Raw genomic sequence first — 14,421 nt, forward strand, 5'->3', positions numbered from 1 at the left:
TATTGTAGTTATAACATGCATGTGAAATTCCTAACTAAAAACTTACATTCTCTGTACAAGTTAGTAGGTTCTAAGCCTACCAAAGAAAAGAAGAATTTTAGTTCTACAAGTAGTTGCATCCAAGGTTGCTTTATAAATGTGAATGTGTCACGATTCCTTGATTTTTATGTATTTCATAGTTTCTGTGATCTATTAAGTATCCAATTTCTTTAATTTCTGCCATTGACTTGTGTAGTAGGATAGTGCTGCATACTCTCAGTATCTTAACTGATCCCGCAGGCAGGGTTCACAGCAGGCAGATGCAAAAAGCAGAACTCCTTGACAAGAGTTCCTTATGGATGAAGCACATTACTTCCAAATACACCTTTTCCTTTTCAAAGCAAATTTTCAAAATAGTGTTGAAAGTTACCATTTTTTCAGATTTGAGCAAAAACCCTGTTTTAATATAGCCATTTCCTGGCCATTGTTGACAGAACTTTTGACTCTTTATCTTGATCTACCTTTACCTTATCTACAATCCTTTCTTCATAGATAGTTTCAAATACTGATAAAAGTCTATCTTCAAACACTCACAATCCTACACTTTTGTAATAAGTGGTCCGTTTCTAACACAATTACAAATCATGTTAAATTATCATATAAACTATTTAAAGGTCTGTCTATACCATTGTTTTGGCTAGCGCTGTCCGTGTCCATGTGAATTATTGGATGGGAAAACCATGCTGACAATAGCATGGCTGGAAAGTAAAATGGTGCTTACCATGGTTATAGCTAGCATGATATACATTTTTATGGATAGGATCATAACTTCTCTCAACACTTTAGAGACTGCCAAGTTGAGAAAGGGGAACTAGGCCACAAAATGGTAGTCTCCCAACATGAATAAAACATTCTTTGCTCTTGCGTTCTACATGATATGAAACCATGTTGCAGCCTGGCAAAGTTCAAAGCTGTTGCACAAATTAGGAACAGTTATAACATTGCTCAGTTTTGTGCACCGACAGGACATAACCATGTTAACTGTATTAGGACTTGTCTATACAAACACTTAGTTCACAGAAAGCTGGGGTGTCAATCTACTGCACAAAAGCCTGCCATGCATTAAATGTCAGTATGGATTCTACTGCCGTGCACTACTAGTTCCCTAGTGTGCTTTGATCTTCTCCCGTTTCAAAATGGGGTAGATCAGAGCACACTTGGGAACTTTTAGTGTCTGGTAGCAGGGTACGCATAGACATTTCGTGCATGGCAAGCTAGTGCAAGGTCGATTTGCCCCCTTGTTTGCTGAAAACTAAGTGTTTGTATAGACAAGTCCTTGGGTGTTATCAAGTTTTAACCACGTCCCACAGCTTGGTCTGTTTTTAGTATGGAACAGGTGGGGTTTAAGTCTGCTTCTTCAAGTTTGATGGCCTTCTGTATATTTCTCATTCTTCCACTTCCTGTTTTCACTCCAGGGAAGAGTCTCTTCATTTGCTACTATTGGTTTCTTTCAGTGAAGTACAGGGAATTGATTTTAATTGATCTGTTGAAGTAGTTGAGGAGAATGAGTTTGTGATTAGGTGCTTTGTGGTCTCCACAGTCATTACTATTCATATTTGACCTTTTTGTGTTTTACTCTTAAACTTCCTAAAGTTGTGAATCTTTGGAAATGTGGAAGGTAAATTGCATTATGACATTTTTGACATTTTTTACACTCTGTTGACTTTTCAAAGACCGTTTCATTGGGTGACTTTGTCTCATCAGTAGGATCAGGTGATGTATTTATAGTATTGAATTCTAAGACCTAAAGCGTATTAAATTACTGTGAGCATTTGGAATAGTTATAATGGAATTTCATTACATTTTCTTTATTACTCAGCTATTTAACTGTACTTGGGTATTCCTTTTGATCATTAGTTTGCAAGTATTTCAGGGATCATGGTAGGTATTGTCACACATGGAATGAAGTTGCACAGGACAGCTAAGATGATAATGCATTAGGAATCTGAGAGGTGAAATGATTTTTATAGCGACAGGAACTGGTAAAGTTTTTGTAGCCAGTGCCTGTTATGCTGATACTGTAATTTCTTAATTGCCCCCTCATGGAAAGGTTCTTGTGTGATGTTATTCGCACACCGTACATTGAAATGTAAATGTATTTTGGTGATCTTGATAGGCTCTTGATTTAAAAAAAACAAATATTTTATTTTTTGATGATTCTGGCATTTTCAGAATCTTCTATTGCTTGGAATAGGAAGCATTTTTCAGATGTAATGAACATTGTATTTTAGTAATACAATGGATTCCTTCACACCATAATAGCGTAATGACATGTAAGTGTTTCCAATTTAAGTGATTCTTAGACCATACATGCAGCCCTACAAAATTGTCATAAAAATTTACCAGCTCAGGCACAAATGTAATAGCTTGCCCTTTACTATGATGATTGTATTGGAAAATAAAACTAGTCGTCCTGGGTGAGCAGATTTTTGCAAGGCTGCATAAATGTGATTAATATGATTTTTCCTATAGCTTTCTCATGTGTCTTGGATTTCTGACATTACCCACACATTGGTCTCTTTGTATTCTTTATGTCCTCCATTCATGTACTGAATTCATGACTTTATTTGTTTTTAACTTTACATGCTTCAGGAGATAGAAATAAAGGTAAGTAGTAAAACAGGGAACAAAATGAGGGATGCAGAGTGCATATTTTATACATTGAAAGACTGTTTGCCTAAAAACATGGTACATGCTGAATGCCAAAGGAATTCCCTGGGCTTGACGAGCAGAATAAGTCCTATGTGCACAAAAAAAAGTACAATATAGAGAGCGGAGTTTGTAAGTTTCCTAGCGCGGCTCTGCCAATGCGATTTAAAGATGCTGCCTCGAGGAGTGAGGTCACTCAATTTCCAGTCTCCTTGGCATTCCAGCTGATGCTACCATCATGGGTGTTAGTTGTGGTGGGTTCTGTGATGTTGGTGCTTGACTGAAAGGCACTCAGTAGAGATCAATAATTCATTTTAGGTAGGCCACTGAATGGCCCTCAGTGGGCAATGACTATTTGATTATCATCAGCCTGGGATGAATTTTTACCAATATCCTAGAGGTGAAATGTTCTACATCCTGTTAGCAATCCCTTGACAAACATTCCCCTCTAAAGGAGTTCTTGTATGTGATATTTGTGTGCACAGTATATAAATATTTTAAAACTGTCCTTAGTGAGTCACATTGATCCTACATATCCTACTATAAGCAAAAAGCAATAAAAAAGCACCTCGCTCACCAGTGCTGAAAATCCAGTACCTTTCGTGAGCACTCAAGTCATAATATTAAAAGGACAGACGTCCATTAGCTGAAAGTAAACAAGGAAGCAGCTCACACAACGGTAAAAGCTTTGAAAAATTATTCAGCAGCTGCCACTCCAGCAATGGTGGTAGTTTCCAGAGAGGTGAAAAAGGGACTGGCAGGGTAAACGTATGGAAACTGAGTCACAAGTCCACACCCATTTAGACAAATTTCTCCTTTCTGTATACTATTTCAGACAGAATTATTGTCACTTACATTTATGCCAGACAAATAACAGACAAACCCGAATTGGTAAATGGGCCACATTCTGTGGCACCAGGAAGTTCTTCCGCTTTCTGTGATAAACATCGCCTTCTCTGATCCCTTGGTCTGGTCCTTCAGTCCTGTTCTTCCATTTCTGGTCTGATGCTTCTTCAGTTTGGGACCATGTTCACTTACATCTTTTATACATGCAGCAAAGAGTCCTGTGGCACCTTATAGACTAACAGACGTATAGGAGCATGAGCTTTCGTAGGTGAATACCCACTTCTTCGGATCCAAAGAATTCTTTGCTGCTTTGCTGCAAAGGATCCTTTGCTGCTTTTACAGATCCAGACTAACACGGCTACCCCTTTGATACTTGTCTTTTATACATGTCTACATTACAGATTATTTCATCTTTATCCAGTAGCCTTTTAGCACATCAATGCTTTGTGTTTTAGGTCACCGACACATTATGGATGTGTAAGCTTCAGTTACTCAACTTTTGGTTTCTGCTTGTCTTTGCAGTTTCTGGGTCATTTCATTTTATGTCACCTCTGCCCCCTACTCAGGGTTTTTCCAGAAAAAGGGTTTATTTTTTCATTACATGTTTGCGTATCTCTCACTTACATCTTCCAGCACAACATGTTACCTTTTGTTCTGTCAGCAGTAACGTGATTTTAAACAAACCAGCAATTCTACATAAAAGAACCACACTTATGCCAACCAGGCCTTGGCCCAAGCATTACCTTATCTGTACTCATTCACTACCCATAGTTACAAATCATTAAAATATAGCTAACAATTCATTTTATCTATCAATGTTATAAGTCATTATATGTTGTTCAGTTCTACGCCTAATCTATTAGAAAGTGTGTGCGTAGTGGGGGTGGGAATTGTACAAAACACGATTCTTTAATGGCAATATTTCTTACTTCTTTAAACACAGGTTTTCATTCAAAGTCTAGTTTTGTTTGTGAATCATTGGAAGTTTTCCTATGAGTGTATTTTGAGGGTGTCTCAACTTTAGGGCCTTGATCTTTAGTTGTTTTTAATGGTACCCCAACAGGGCAATGGAGCAATACGTACACAGTGCTTTAAGGTCTGATCCAATGAAGCATTTAAGCATCTGAGCGGTCTCATTGAAGTCAATGGGACTACTAAAGAGCTTAAAGTTAAGCACATGCTTAAGTGCTATATTGGATCAGGGCCCAATGCAGAGCTGATAATTTAAAGACATTTTTTAAATCACATGCAAATGTGTGTGTTGGTGTGGGGTCTGTGGCCATGTACACACCAAAATTTCCACTTTATTTTTGGACTTTTAATATGCTAACATTCTGCTTACACATGGCTTTTGTCTGGAATTATTAGGAAGTTTTCTTAAATGCAATAGTTGGCCATGAAGTTAACCTTCCAGTAAAGAGTTAATTTCAGAGTGGTATGCTTGGTGCTGTCATTGTGACATTTCCATTTGGACAAACTGTGACACAGCTGTTGAGCAAATAATAATAATAATAATACAATAGACAATTATATTTACATTTTCAATGCAGCAATCATCTTCTTATTAATACTGTATACTGTTTTGGCAAAAACTATTAGGCTGGCGTCTTCAATTGCTGTATACGACTTACTGATACAATTTATACTAGACTTTTTGCTCTGCAAGCGCTGCTTTTTCTTGATCCAGTTTTATCTTTACATTTCTTTTTTTAGGCCAAGCAGCTGGAAGAGAAAGACAGAGAACTAAAGAAGCATGATGCATACTACAAAGAGCAGCTGGCTCGACTGGAAGAGAGGGTGAGTCCATTTTTCTTGTTTAATTAAGAGTTTTGTTAATTTCCGTTACCAACTTCATGGTTTCTGTTTAAGCTTAAATATCAACAGGAAGGATTTCATAAGCCAGAATTAAAATGATGGTATAAATTGGTTTTTGTCTCTTTCTGTTTGAGAAGGAAAAGTGAAGACTGAAGATAGAGGTTATTTTGAGAATCATTTTTTGATTCCTTGATGACTAATATTGTCATTAAGATGAGTTTTCATCTCTCACAATATTTACACCTAAACTATTTTTATCTTCACAAGAGGTTACTTTTCCAGCAGTAAAGGGCATACAGGATGAAGAGCCAGTGCAGGTGAACTGGTTTTATTTCATTGGACATTGCCCAACATTCTCAAGATTATGAGTGAAATGACAATTTTCAAACTTAATTATCTTCCCCTTCCCTTCTTCCTCCCCACCCAAAATAAATAAAATAAAAAAATAAAAGCACAATCACATCTTTGGTTAGGCAGAGATCATTGCTCCTAGCCAAACCACCAAGATATGTAGGGAAAAATTAATCTTTATTGTAATTTGACATGTTCAGAAGGCACTAGCAAATTTTACCTCAAAAGAATTTGAAACTACACTGCAAACAGCTGGAACAATCCAGATAGCTTAATGATAGTGGAAATGTTATGAAATGTGTTCTTTTTAATGAAGAAAATATTTCAAAAAGATGTATTGCTATTAATATTTGCATCTTACATAATGACATTTTGTAACAAATCACGCTTCTCACCTTTTTGGCATCCTTTGAGGCATGTCCCAACATTTGGGACAACTTTCAACTTGCATAGCTTTGCCTTTTTCATCCAAGAAGCTACATGAATTAAAGGCCCTCTGGATAATCAGCTGAGCATGAGCTTCTAGTGTGACACTGTGGCCAAAAGGCTAGTGCGATCCTTGGATGCATAAACAGGAATATCGAATAAGAGTGGAAGAGGTGGTGTTACCTCTATATTCAGCACAGTGTGACCACTGCTGGAATATTGTGTCCAGTTCTGGTGTCCACAATTCAAGAAACATATTGATAAATTGGAGAGGATTCAGATAAGAGCCATGAGAATGATTAAAGGATTGGAAAACATGCCTTATATAGTGATAGACTCAAGGAAGGTTAAGGGATGACTAGATTACAGTCTATAGGTATGTATATAGGGAATAAATATTTCATAGATTCATAGATTCTAGGACTGGAAGGGACCTCGAGAGGTCGAGTCCAGTCCCCTGCCCGCATGGCAGGACCAAATACTGTCTAGATCATCCCTGATAGACATTTATCTAACCTACTCTTAAATATCTCCAGAGATGGAGATTCCACAACCTCCCTAGGCAATTTATTCCAGTGTTTAACCACCCTGACAGTTAGGAACTTTTTCCTAATGTCCAACCTAGACCTCCCTTGCTGCAGTTTAAGCCCATTGCTTCTTGTTCTATCCTTAGAGGCTAAGGTGAACAAGTTTTCTCCCTCCTCCTTATGACACCCTTTTAGATACCTGAAAACTGCTATCATGTCCCCTCTCAGTCTTCTCTTTTCCAAACTAAACAAACCCAATTCTTTCAGCCTTCCTTCATAGGTCATGTTCTCAAGACCTTTAATCATTCTTGTTGCTCTTCTCTGGACCCTTTCCAATTTCTCCACATCTTTCTTGAAATGCGGTGCCCAGAACTGGACACAATACTCCAGCTGAGGCCTAACCAGAGCAGAGTAGAGCGGAAGAATGACTTCTCGTGTCTTGCTCACAACACACCTGTTAATACATCCCAGAATCATGTTTGCTTTTTTTGCAACAGCATCACACTGTTGACTCATATTTAGCTTGTGGTCCACTATAACCCCTAGATCCCTTTCTGCCGTACTCCTTCCTAGACAGTCTCTTCCCATTCTGTATGTGTGAAACTGATTTTTTCTTCCTAAGTGGAGCACTTTGCATTTGTCTTTGTTAAACTTCATCCTGTTTAACTCAGACCATTTCTCCAGTTTGTCCAGATCATTTTGAATTATGACCCTGTCCTCCAAAGCAGTTGCAATCCCTCCCAGTTTGGTATCATCCGCAAACTTAATAAGCGTACTTTCTATGCCAATATCTAAGTCGTTAATGAAGATATTGAACAGAGCCGGTCCCAAAACAGACCCCTGCGGAACCCCACTCGTTATGCCTTTCCAGCAGGATTGGGAACCATTAATAACAACTCTCTGAGTACGGTTATCCAGCCAGTTATGCACCCACCTTATAGTAGCCCCATCTAAATTGTATTTGCCTAGAATATCATGCGAGACCGTATCAAATGCCTTACTAAAGTCTAGGTATACCACATCCACAGCTTCTCCCTTATCCACAAGACTCGTTAGCCTATCAAAGAAAGCTATCAGATTGGTTTGACATGATTTGATAATGGGCTCTTCAGTGTAGCAAACACAGGGTATAACAAAATGAATTGCTGAAAGTTGAAGCAGGAGAAATTCAAACTGGAAATAAGATGCAAATTTTTAAACAGTGAGTATAATTAACCATTGAAACTACTTGGGGTTTTGGCATTTTTTGAATCCAGATTGGCTCTTTTTCTAAAAGATATTCTAGGCCAAACAGGAATTATTTTGGGTAAATCCTAGGGCCTGTATTATACAAGAGATCAGACGCAATTAGTGATTCCTTCTGGCCTTATAATCTAGGAATAACATGCCGGCCTTAACTTTGGATACCTTGAGATTTCTTGGTTTTGATAAGTCTTAATATGGTTAAGATATTACTGTAATTGATATTTATTCACATATACAGCTGTGTCATATGGGACTAAAAACTTGGTAATGGATTAGAGAGGACAGCATGTTGCACAAATTGTCAGTGTATATAATTGGCTACAGTGAGCGTTTTAGTTAGAGGATAGATGGGATGTAGTGTTTTTATGGGCTGAGCTACTTTTTAGCAAACAAGACAGATGAAGTTCTTATTATTTTGGCAATGAAATATATTTTGAAATGGCCAGATACCAGTTTATTTTAAATTGCCATTAAGATGACACATTAGCTGAACCATCAAGACATGGAGTCTCAGTGCATTCTCAGTTGAGACTCCTCAGCTCTTGAACGCATTTTTCTGGTGCTCTTCCAAAACTTGAATCTTGTAGTTTGTGGTGCATGCTGCAAGGCTTACTTTTTCGGCCAAGCATTAGTTTGACCTTACGAGGGAATACTATGGAGGCTTTTTTGTCAGTTTGGTTTGGGCTTGTTGATAGGAGGATGTCTCTTAAGGCTCTGCGTAATAGTCGGGGGTTTCCAGGAGGCATGACAAAAGATACTCAATAAACCGTTAGTCATTTGCTATTTTTAGTTACATCATATACATACAGTAAAATGCATTTTATTCTTCAGTGCCTTTTTGTTTATTCAGAGCAGATACAGAGCTAAAGTGGCAGAGGAGACTTGAGAGAAGGGGCCAGAGTAGACTAGCTTAGTGGATTTGAGATCTAGCGTTGAATGTGTACTGTTGCATGTATAACTGAGATAACAAACTGTACTGATTTTAGTGCCAGCTTTATGTGCAATGCTGAAGATTTTTAATGGACCACTCCTTCCCATGTGTCAAGGAACGCAGGATCTCTGCTGCATCTTCTCTCTGCTGAGGGAATTGGGGTTATTTTGTCTGCAGAAGAGAAGAGTTAGGGAGGATTTGATAGCAGCCTTCAATTACCTGAAGGGAGGTTCCAAAGAGGATGGAGCTAGGCTGTTCTCGGTGGTGGCAGATGACAGAACAAGAAGCAATGGTCTCAAGTTGCAGTGGGGGAGGTCTAGGTTGGATATTTGGAAACACTATTTCACTAGTAGGGTGGTGAAGCATTGGAATGGATTACCTAAGGAGGTGGTGGAATCTCCATCCTTAGAGGTTTTTAAGGCCTGGCTTGACAAAGCCTTGGCCGGGATGATTTAGTTGGGGTTGGTCCTGCTTTGAGCAGGGGATTGGATAGATGACCTCCTGAGGTCTCTTCCAACCCTAATATTCTATGATTCTATCTTGGTTTCTCCTCTTGAAATTGAATTTCTCAGGACGAAAGCAGAACATTCTCAGTTGAGGGTTCTCAGCCATGGAGCGTGTGCCTCTATCTGTCAGAGTTGGGTGCTTTTCATGGCATGTTAGAAAGCTAATTTCTTCATTCTGCCTTTTGTATTGATATATTAAAGAACCAGTGCTTTGGCTAGGTGATTATTTTGTTTGTTTGTAAATCCAGTCTGAGGCATGCAGGTTCCAATGCAGTGGATGTTCCATAGGCGCTGAAATGAGATGAGTTCTATCCCCAAAGTCTGGTTTATCTTCTGGAAAGTTTTGGGGTGTGCAGGACTGGAAGAAGAAGAACAGGGCTACATGCAAAGTTCAGGTCAGGATCTGAAATGCATCCAAGTTTTGGAATATTTTTTTACCTGGATGTCTCCCCCCACCTCCGGGTCATTTGTTAGACAAAACAATGCTGATAATTTTTGAGCACCATGATAGAAATAGAACTGAAAGTAACCAAAGAAGGAATGAAGAGGCTGTTGGATTCTCCATGTTGTAGAGAATGGGGGAGGTGTGCTTAAAGGGAGCTATAATGTGCAAATTAATAGAGTAGTGTAGCGTGTAGTTTATTTCTAAACTCTCATTGATTTCAGTGGAAGTCTGCACACAAATAATGGTGTGTGCTGTAGAACAGAGAGAGAAGATAAGAGTTGAAGAGAAAGATTGGAACTTGGAGAAATAAAATGTCAATATGAAGAAATTTGTATTATTAGTCTTGTCATCTGTGGTGAAGCTTGCTAATTAAATTTTAAGATCATTCTTACATCAAATAAGCACATTTTAACAATACCTTGGTTACTAATAGGTGGCATTTGTGTCTATTGCATCACTAAGTGTCAGAGCTCATCTGTATGATTAATTGGCTTTTTGATTACTTAGCTTTTTTTCAATTAGAAGCTTCATATTTGTGTTCTTCTGTGCTGCTGAGAAAACAATGCAGACATTGATAATAAAGGGAGATGACAACAGAACAGATTAGTGTCAGCACAATGTGCTCCTTACGGAGAGAAATTATTATACATATTCACTGCCAGATGAAGTCTGTCACTTATAAAATATTTCAGTGACTGGAGTGAAGATGTGTCAACCTTTTCAGGGGATTAATACAGGACAAAGTAACTGTGCACCAGTGACAGCTGTGGTACTAAAACATAAACAATTCTATTCTCAGGGGCAATAGCTGTTCATAAATTTGGTTTATGTGCTAAAAATCCTTTGGTACTTTCCAAAAAACAGTGATTCCCCCAACAGCTGCTAGTGTTTCTAGGTCAAAGATGGCACATAAACTAAGAGTTATTGCATACTCCACAGCAGCTAAGCAAGATGGAATAGTTTAACAAAGGAGTTAAAGAATAACCTTCAGATACAGTATATCTGGTTAGGCTATAAACTCATTATTTAAGAGTTCCCACATTAGACTTTCAGAGAGAAATTCATTCATCAGCTCTAAAGGGGCTTATTCTACTTCTATATACCCAGGAGATGTATGGACATTGCTCCTTGCACACATTCTGATCAGAACAGATCACTGAGGATTGGTACATATGTAGTTGTAGGATACAGAGGTAACATTTTTGGGTCACTTTTTTTTTTTTTAATGCTGATGGGAACAGGACCCAGTGGTACCTTTATTTGTAGCAATTGGAATAGAAGCTGTAATGCAGTTGTAGATGTTCTTCATTGTCTGTTTATGGTTCTTGTAAGTGAAATGAAAAATTAATAGAAAATTAGATTTAAAAAAAAGGCCCACAGAACAATATCTCATGATAGAACCACTCTGCATTCTGTAGTACCCTAAATGTTCACACATACGATATGTTGACTTTTCCTTAAAATCGCAGAGTAAGAATTGATGAGATGAGCTTTTACTACTTTCTGTCTGTGAAGCTGTGCATGCTCCCACGACCTTTTTTTTTCTAACACACACCAAGAATTGTGTCCCCCTCTTGTATTTGCCATTGACTGATATGGCTGATCAGGACATTCTGTCAATAGTCTAACTTTACATTGTCTCAAGATCTCATCTGTCTTTGCATTTCTAATGTGCTCATCACTGTGTTATCTGGAGGCCAGCAAAAATAATAATAATTGTACAGATTTTGTTCATAGTGCGACTTGCGCTCCACCGTTCCTTGATACAGTTGCTGTTGCTTTAGAGTATTTTTAAATCAATGAGAAATGCTAGCTGTCTCTCTTTACCTTTACTGTGCCATGCAGATCTATGGTACTATATAAGTAATACAGTTTATAGGAAGTGAAACAACTTACATTCAGTTCTCATTTAGTGTTCCGCTCTATCCTTACGGGAATCATGCCCCTATTTGTGGGAGTAGGATTGAAGGGGTTTTTAATAGGCTAGTATATGACAAAATTATTTAACTTCTGTCGGTCTCATATGAATGAGTAAGAAATAAGCCCTAATGTTGGTCAGGCTGTGGCTCAATCAAGGCAATAAGTTCCTATGCTTCTGATTTCCTAGAAATATCTTCACTGGGCAGTGTACAGAGTACGTGTATGTATTTTAAAAGAGCTAGATGTTGTTAGTATTTACTGTTTATATTGTAGTAGCCCTCAGAGGCCCCCTACACCATGGTAGGTGCTGTACAATCTCAGAGAGAGACAAAATCCCTGTCTCAAATAGCTTAAAGTCTGAGGGTCCTGATCCTTCAGTGAATTCTCTATGGATTTCAGTGGAGTTCTTATGGGCGCAGAGGGTCTTCTTGTGCAAAGCTTATTGTCAGATCCGAGCCTAAGAATATAGACATAAGTTCTGGAAAAATGATAGTCTTACCTGAATCCATTTTATTTTTTTCGTGACTTAAATTTTGAGGAAGGATTTACAAATCATCAGATCAGCACTTAATTTGGGGATTCTATTTACCGCTTAGGCTGTCAAGGAGTATTAACCTTAAGGTAAGATGAGCACAAAGCTGTGAGCTGATGGCACACACTATACCAGGTATTAAATAGTATAATCCATCCTGTTTGCTACAGTAAATAGGATTTCACTATTATGATGTGTCAGGGTTTTCAGAGAAATCAAATTTACTAGACATTAAACTGCCATCCTTTCTGCTGAGCAGCTTTATTCTGGGATCTTGCGTTCAAATTAATCCGGTTGGTAGGAAATGCTCATACCAATTGTGCAGGGAAATTATAATTTAATGATCTCTTCCTTTTCTCTATTCAGGGCTTAGAATGGGCCACTGTGCTTTGCAATGATAGCCCCAGGGCTCTGAAAAGGAGATAATATACAGTTCAGCTTCAGAGCCAAGTCTTGCCTTTTTCTGAGTTTGTAATGAACATAAGTACTAAGATGCAAACAATATGGGTTTCACTTTTGTTCATACTTTCCAGTATTTTGTTTACCCTTTCTGAGACTCAACAACTCAGCCGCAGCTTGCAAGGTGTAGATAATAAGAGAATCAAAAAGTTTTATAACAAAGCAACGTAAATCAATTCAAACCTTTATGTTCTCTACAATATATTGGGAGTAGTGTAAGCATGCTTAATTTAAAAAATAAATACGCTATCACCCTGTTCCTTTTTGTGGAGATATTGCATTACTGTATCAGCAAGAATTTTATAACCGGGAAAGGATTCAACTCCTTACATCCCGTGTTTAAGAGCTGCAGTTAGTACAGCAAACACATTTTCTCTGTACACGTTTGGACTTCATTCATTCATGGCTTTCAGAATCAAATGACAATGATATCGATAAAATGTTTGGAGACTTTGGGCTGGATCCATCAGAGTGGAAAATGATGATAACGTGCAGTTGTGTGTAATACATTTTATGTGAGGAACTGAGAGCTTTGTAAACATTAAGTCTGAGAATTAATTAATTTACCTCTGGGGTGTAACTTGGCTGACTGGCAAAGATCTACTTGTTGGTTGACCAGGGTGAATAACTTCCTTGCTGAACAAGTACAATATCAGTAAGTTTTTTGATACTGCAAAAATAACAGGAGTACTTGTGGCACCTTAGAGACTAACAAATTTATTAAAGCATAAGCTTTCGTGGGCTACAACCCACTTCTTCGGATGCATATAGAGTGAACCATATATTGAGGAGATATATATACACACACATACAGAGAGCATGAACAGGTGCTCTCTGTATGTGTGTGTATATATATCTCCTCAATATATGGTTCACTCTATATGCATCCGAAGAAGTGGGTTGTAGCCCACGAAAGCTTATGCTCTAATAAATTTGTTAGTCTCTAAGGTGCCACAAGTACTCCTGTTATTTTTGCGGATACAGACTAACACGGCTGCTACTCTGAAACCTTTTTTGATACTGTCAGTCATAATGCTAAGTGATGGGCAAATAGATTTTTGTGCCTGGGCTGGTTTTAACATATTCTACACCACTAACCATCACCTGTTCATGCTCTCTGTATGTGTGTGTATATATATCTCCTCAATATATGGTTCACTCTATATGCATCCGAAGAAGTGGGTTGTAGCCCACGAAAGCTTATGCTCTAATAAATTTGTTAGTCTCTAAGGTGCCACAAGTACTCCTGTTACTTTTGCGGATACAGACTAACACGGCTGCTACTCTGAAACCTTTTTTGATACTGTCAGGCATAATGCTAAGTGATGGGCAAATAGATTTTTGTGCCTGGGCTGGTTTTAACATATTCTACACCACTAACCATAACAGTACACAACAGCACTAATAAAACTGCTTAGCACTTGACATTTTGCAAACACTATGTGAATAATAAGTAATCAGTACATTGATCCCTACACAACAGCTTAGGTTGGGATCTTTAGTGATTGCAAGAGGTCAAGACTTTGTATACATATCTCATTTGAAAGGTGGCCCCTCCAGCACCAAAGAGCCCCATAACTCCATGCCATGCCATTTATTCCATCCTGATTCACAACTCAGAGTGCCATTCAGCTATCACTCTCTTTTATCTAATGCTGTATATATAGTGCCTCTTGTCATAGTATCTGGCCATATCTTGACTAAGATTTAAAAATGGGATATTAGGTTAT

At 38.1% G+C, this 14,421-nt stretch overlaps 1 protein-coding gene across 2 annotated transcripts in view; it reads left to right on the top strand.

Annotated features, from left to right (window-relative positions):
- CHCHD3 (coiled-coil-helix-coiled-coil-helix domain containing 3) overlaps nucleotides 1-14,421 on the top strand; it is a 287,502-nt gene that overhangs the window by 182,026 nt on the left and 91,055 nt on the right. For both annotated transcript variants that reach the window (XM_065414026.1, XM_065414031.1), the window contains exon 5: nucleotides 5,248-5,331. In XM_065414026.1, coding sequence (XP_065270098.1) covers nucleotides 5,248-5,331 — 84 coding nt within the window. The remainder of the gene's footprint in view (nucleotides 1-5,247; nucleotides 5,332-14,421) is intronic.

The sequence above is a fragment of the Emys orbicularis genome, chromosome 1 (genome assembly GCF_028017835.1).
Source record: "Emys orbicularis isolate rEmyOrb1 chromosome 1, rEmyOrb1.hap1, whole genome shotgun sequence".
Lineage (NCBI taxonomy): Eukaryota > Metazoa > Chordata > Testudines > Emydidae > Emys > Emys orbicularis.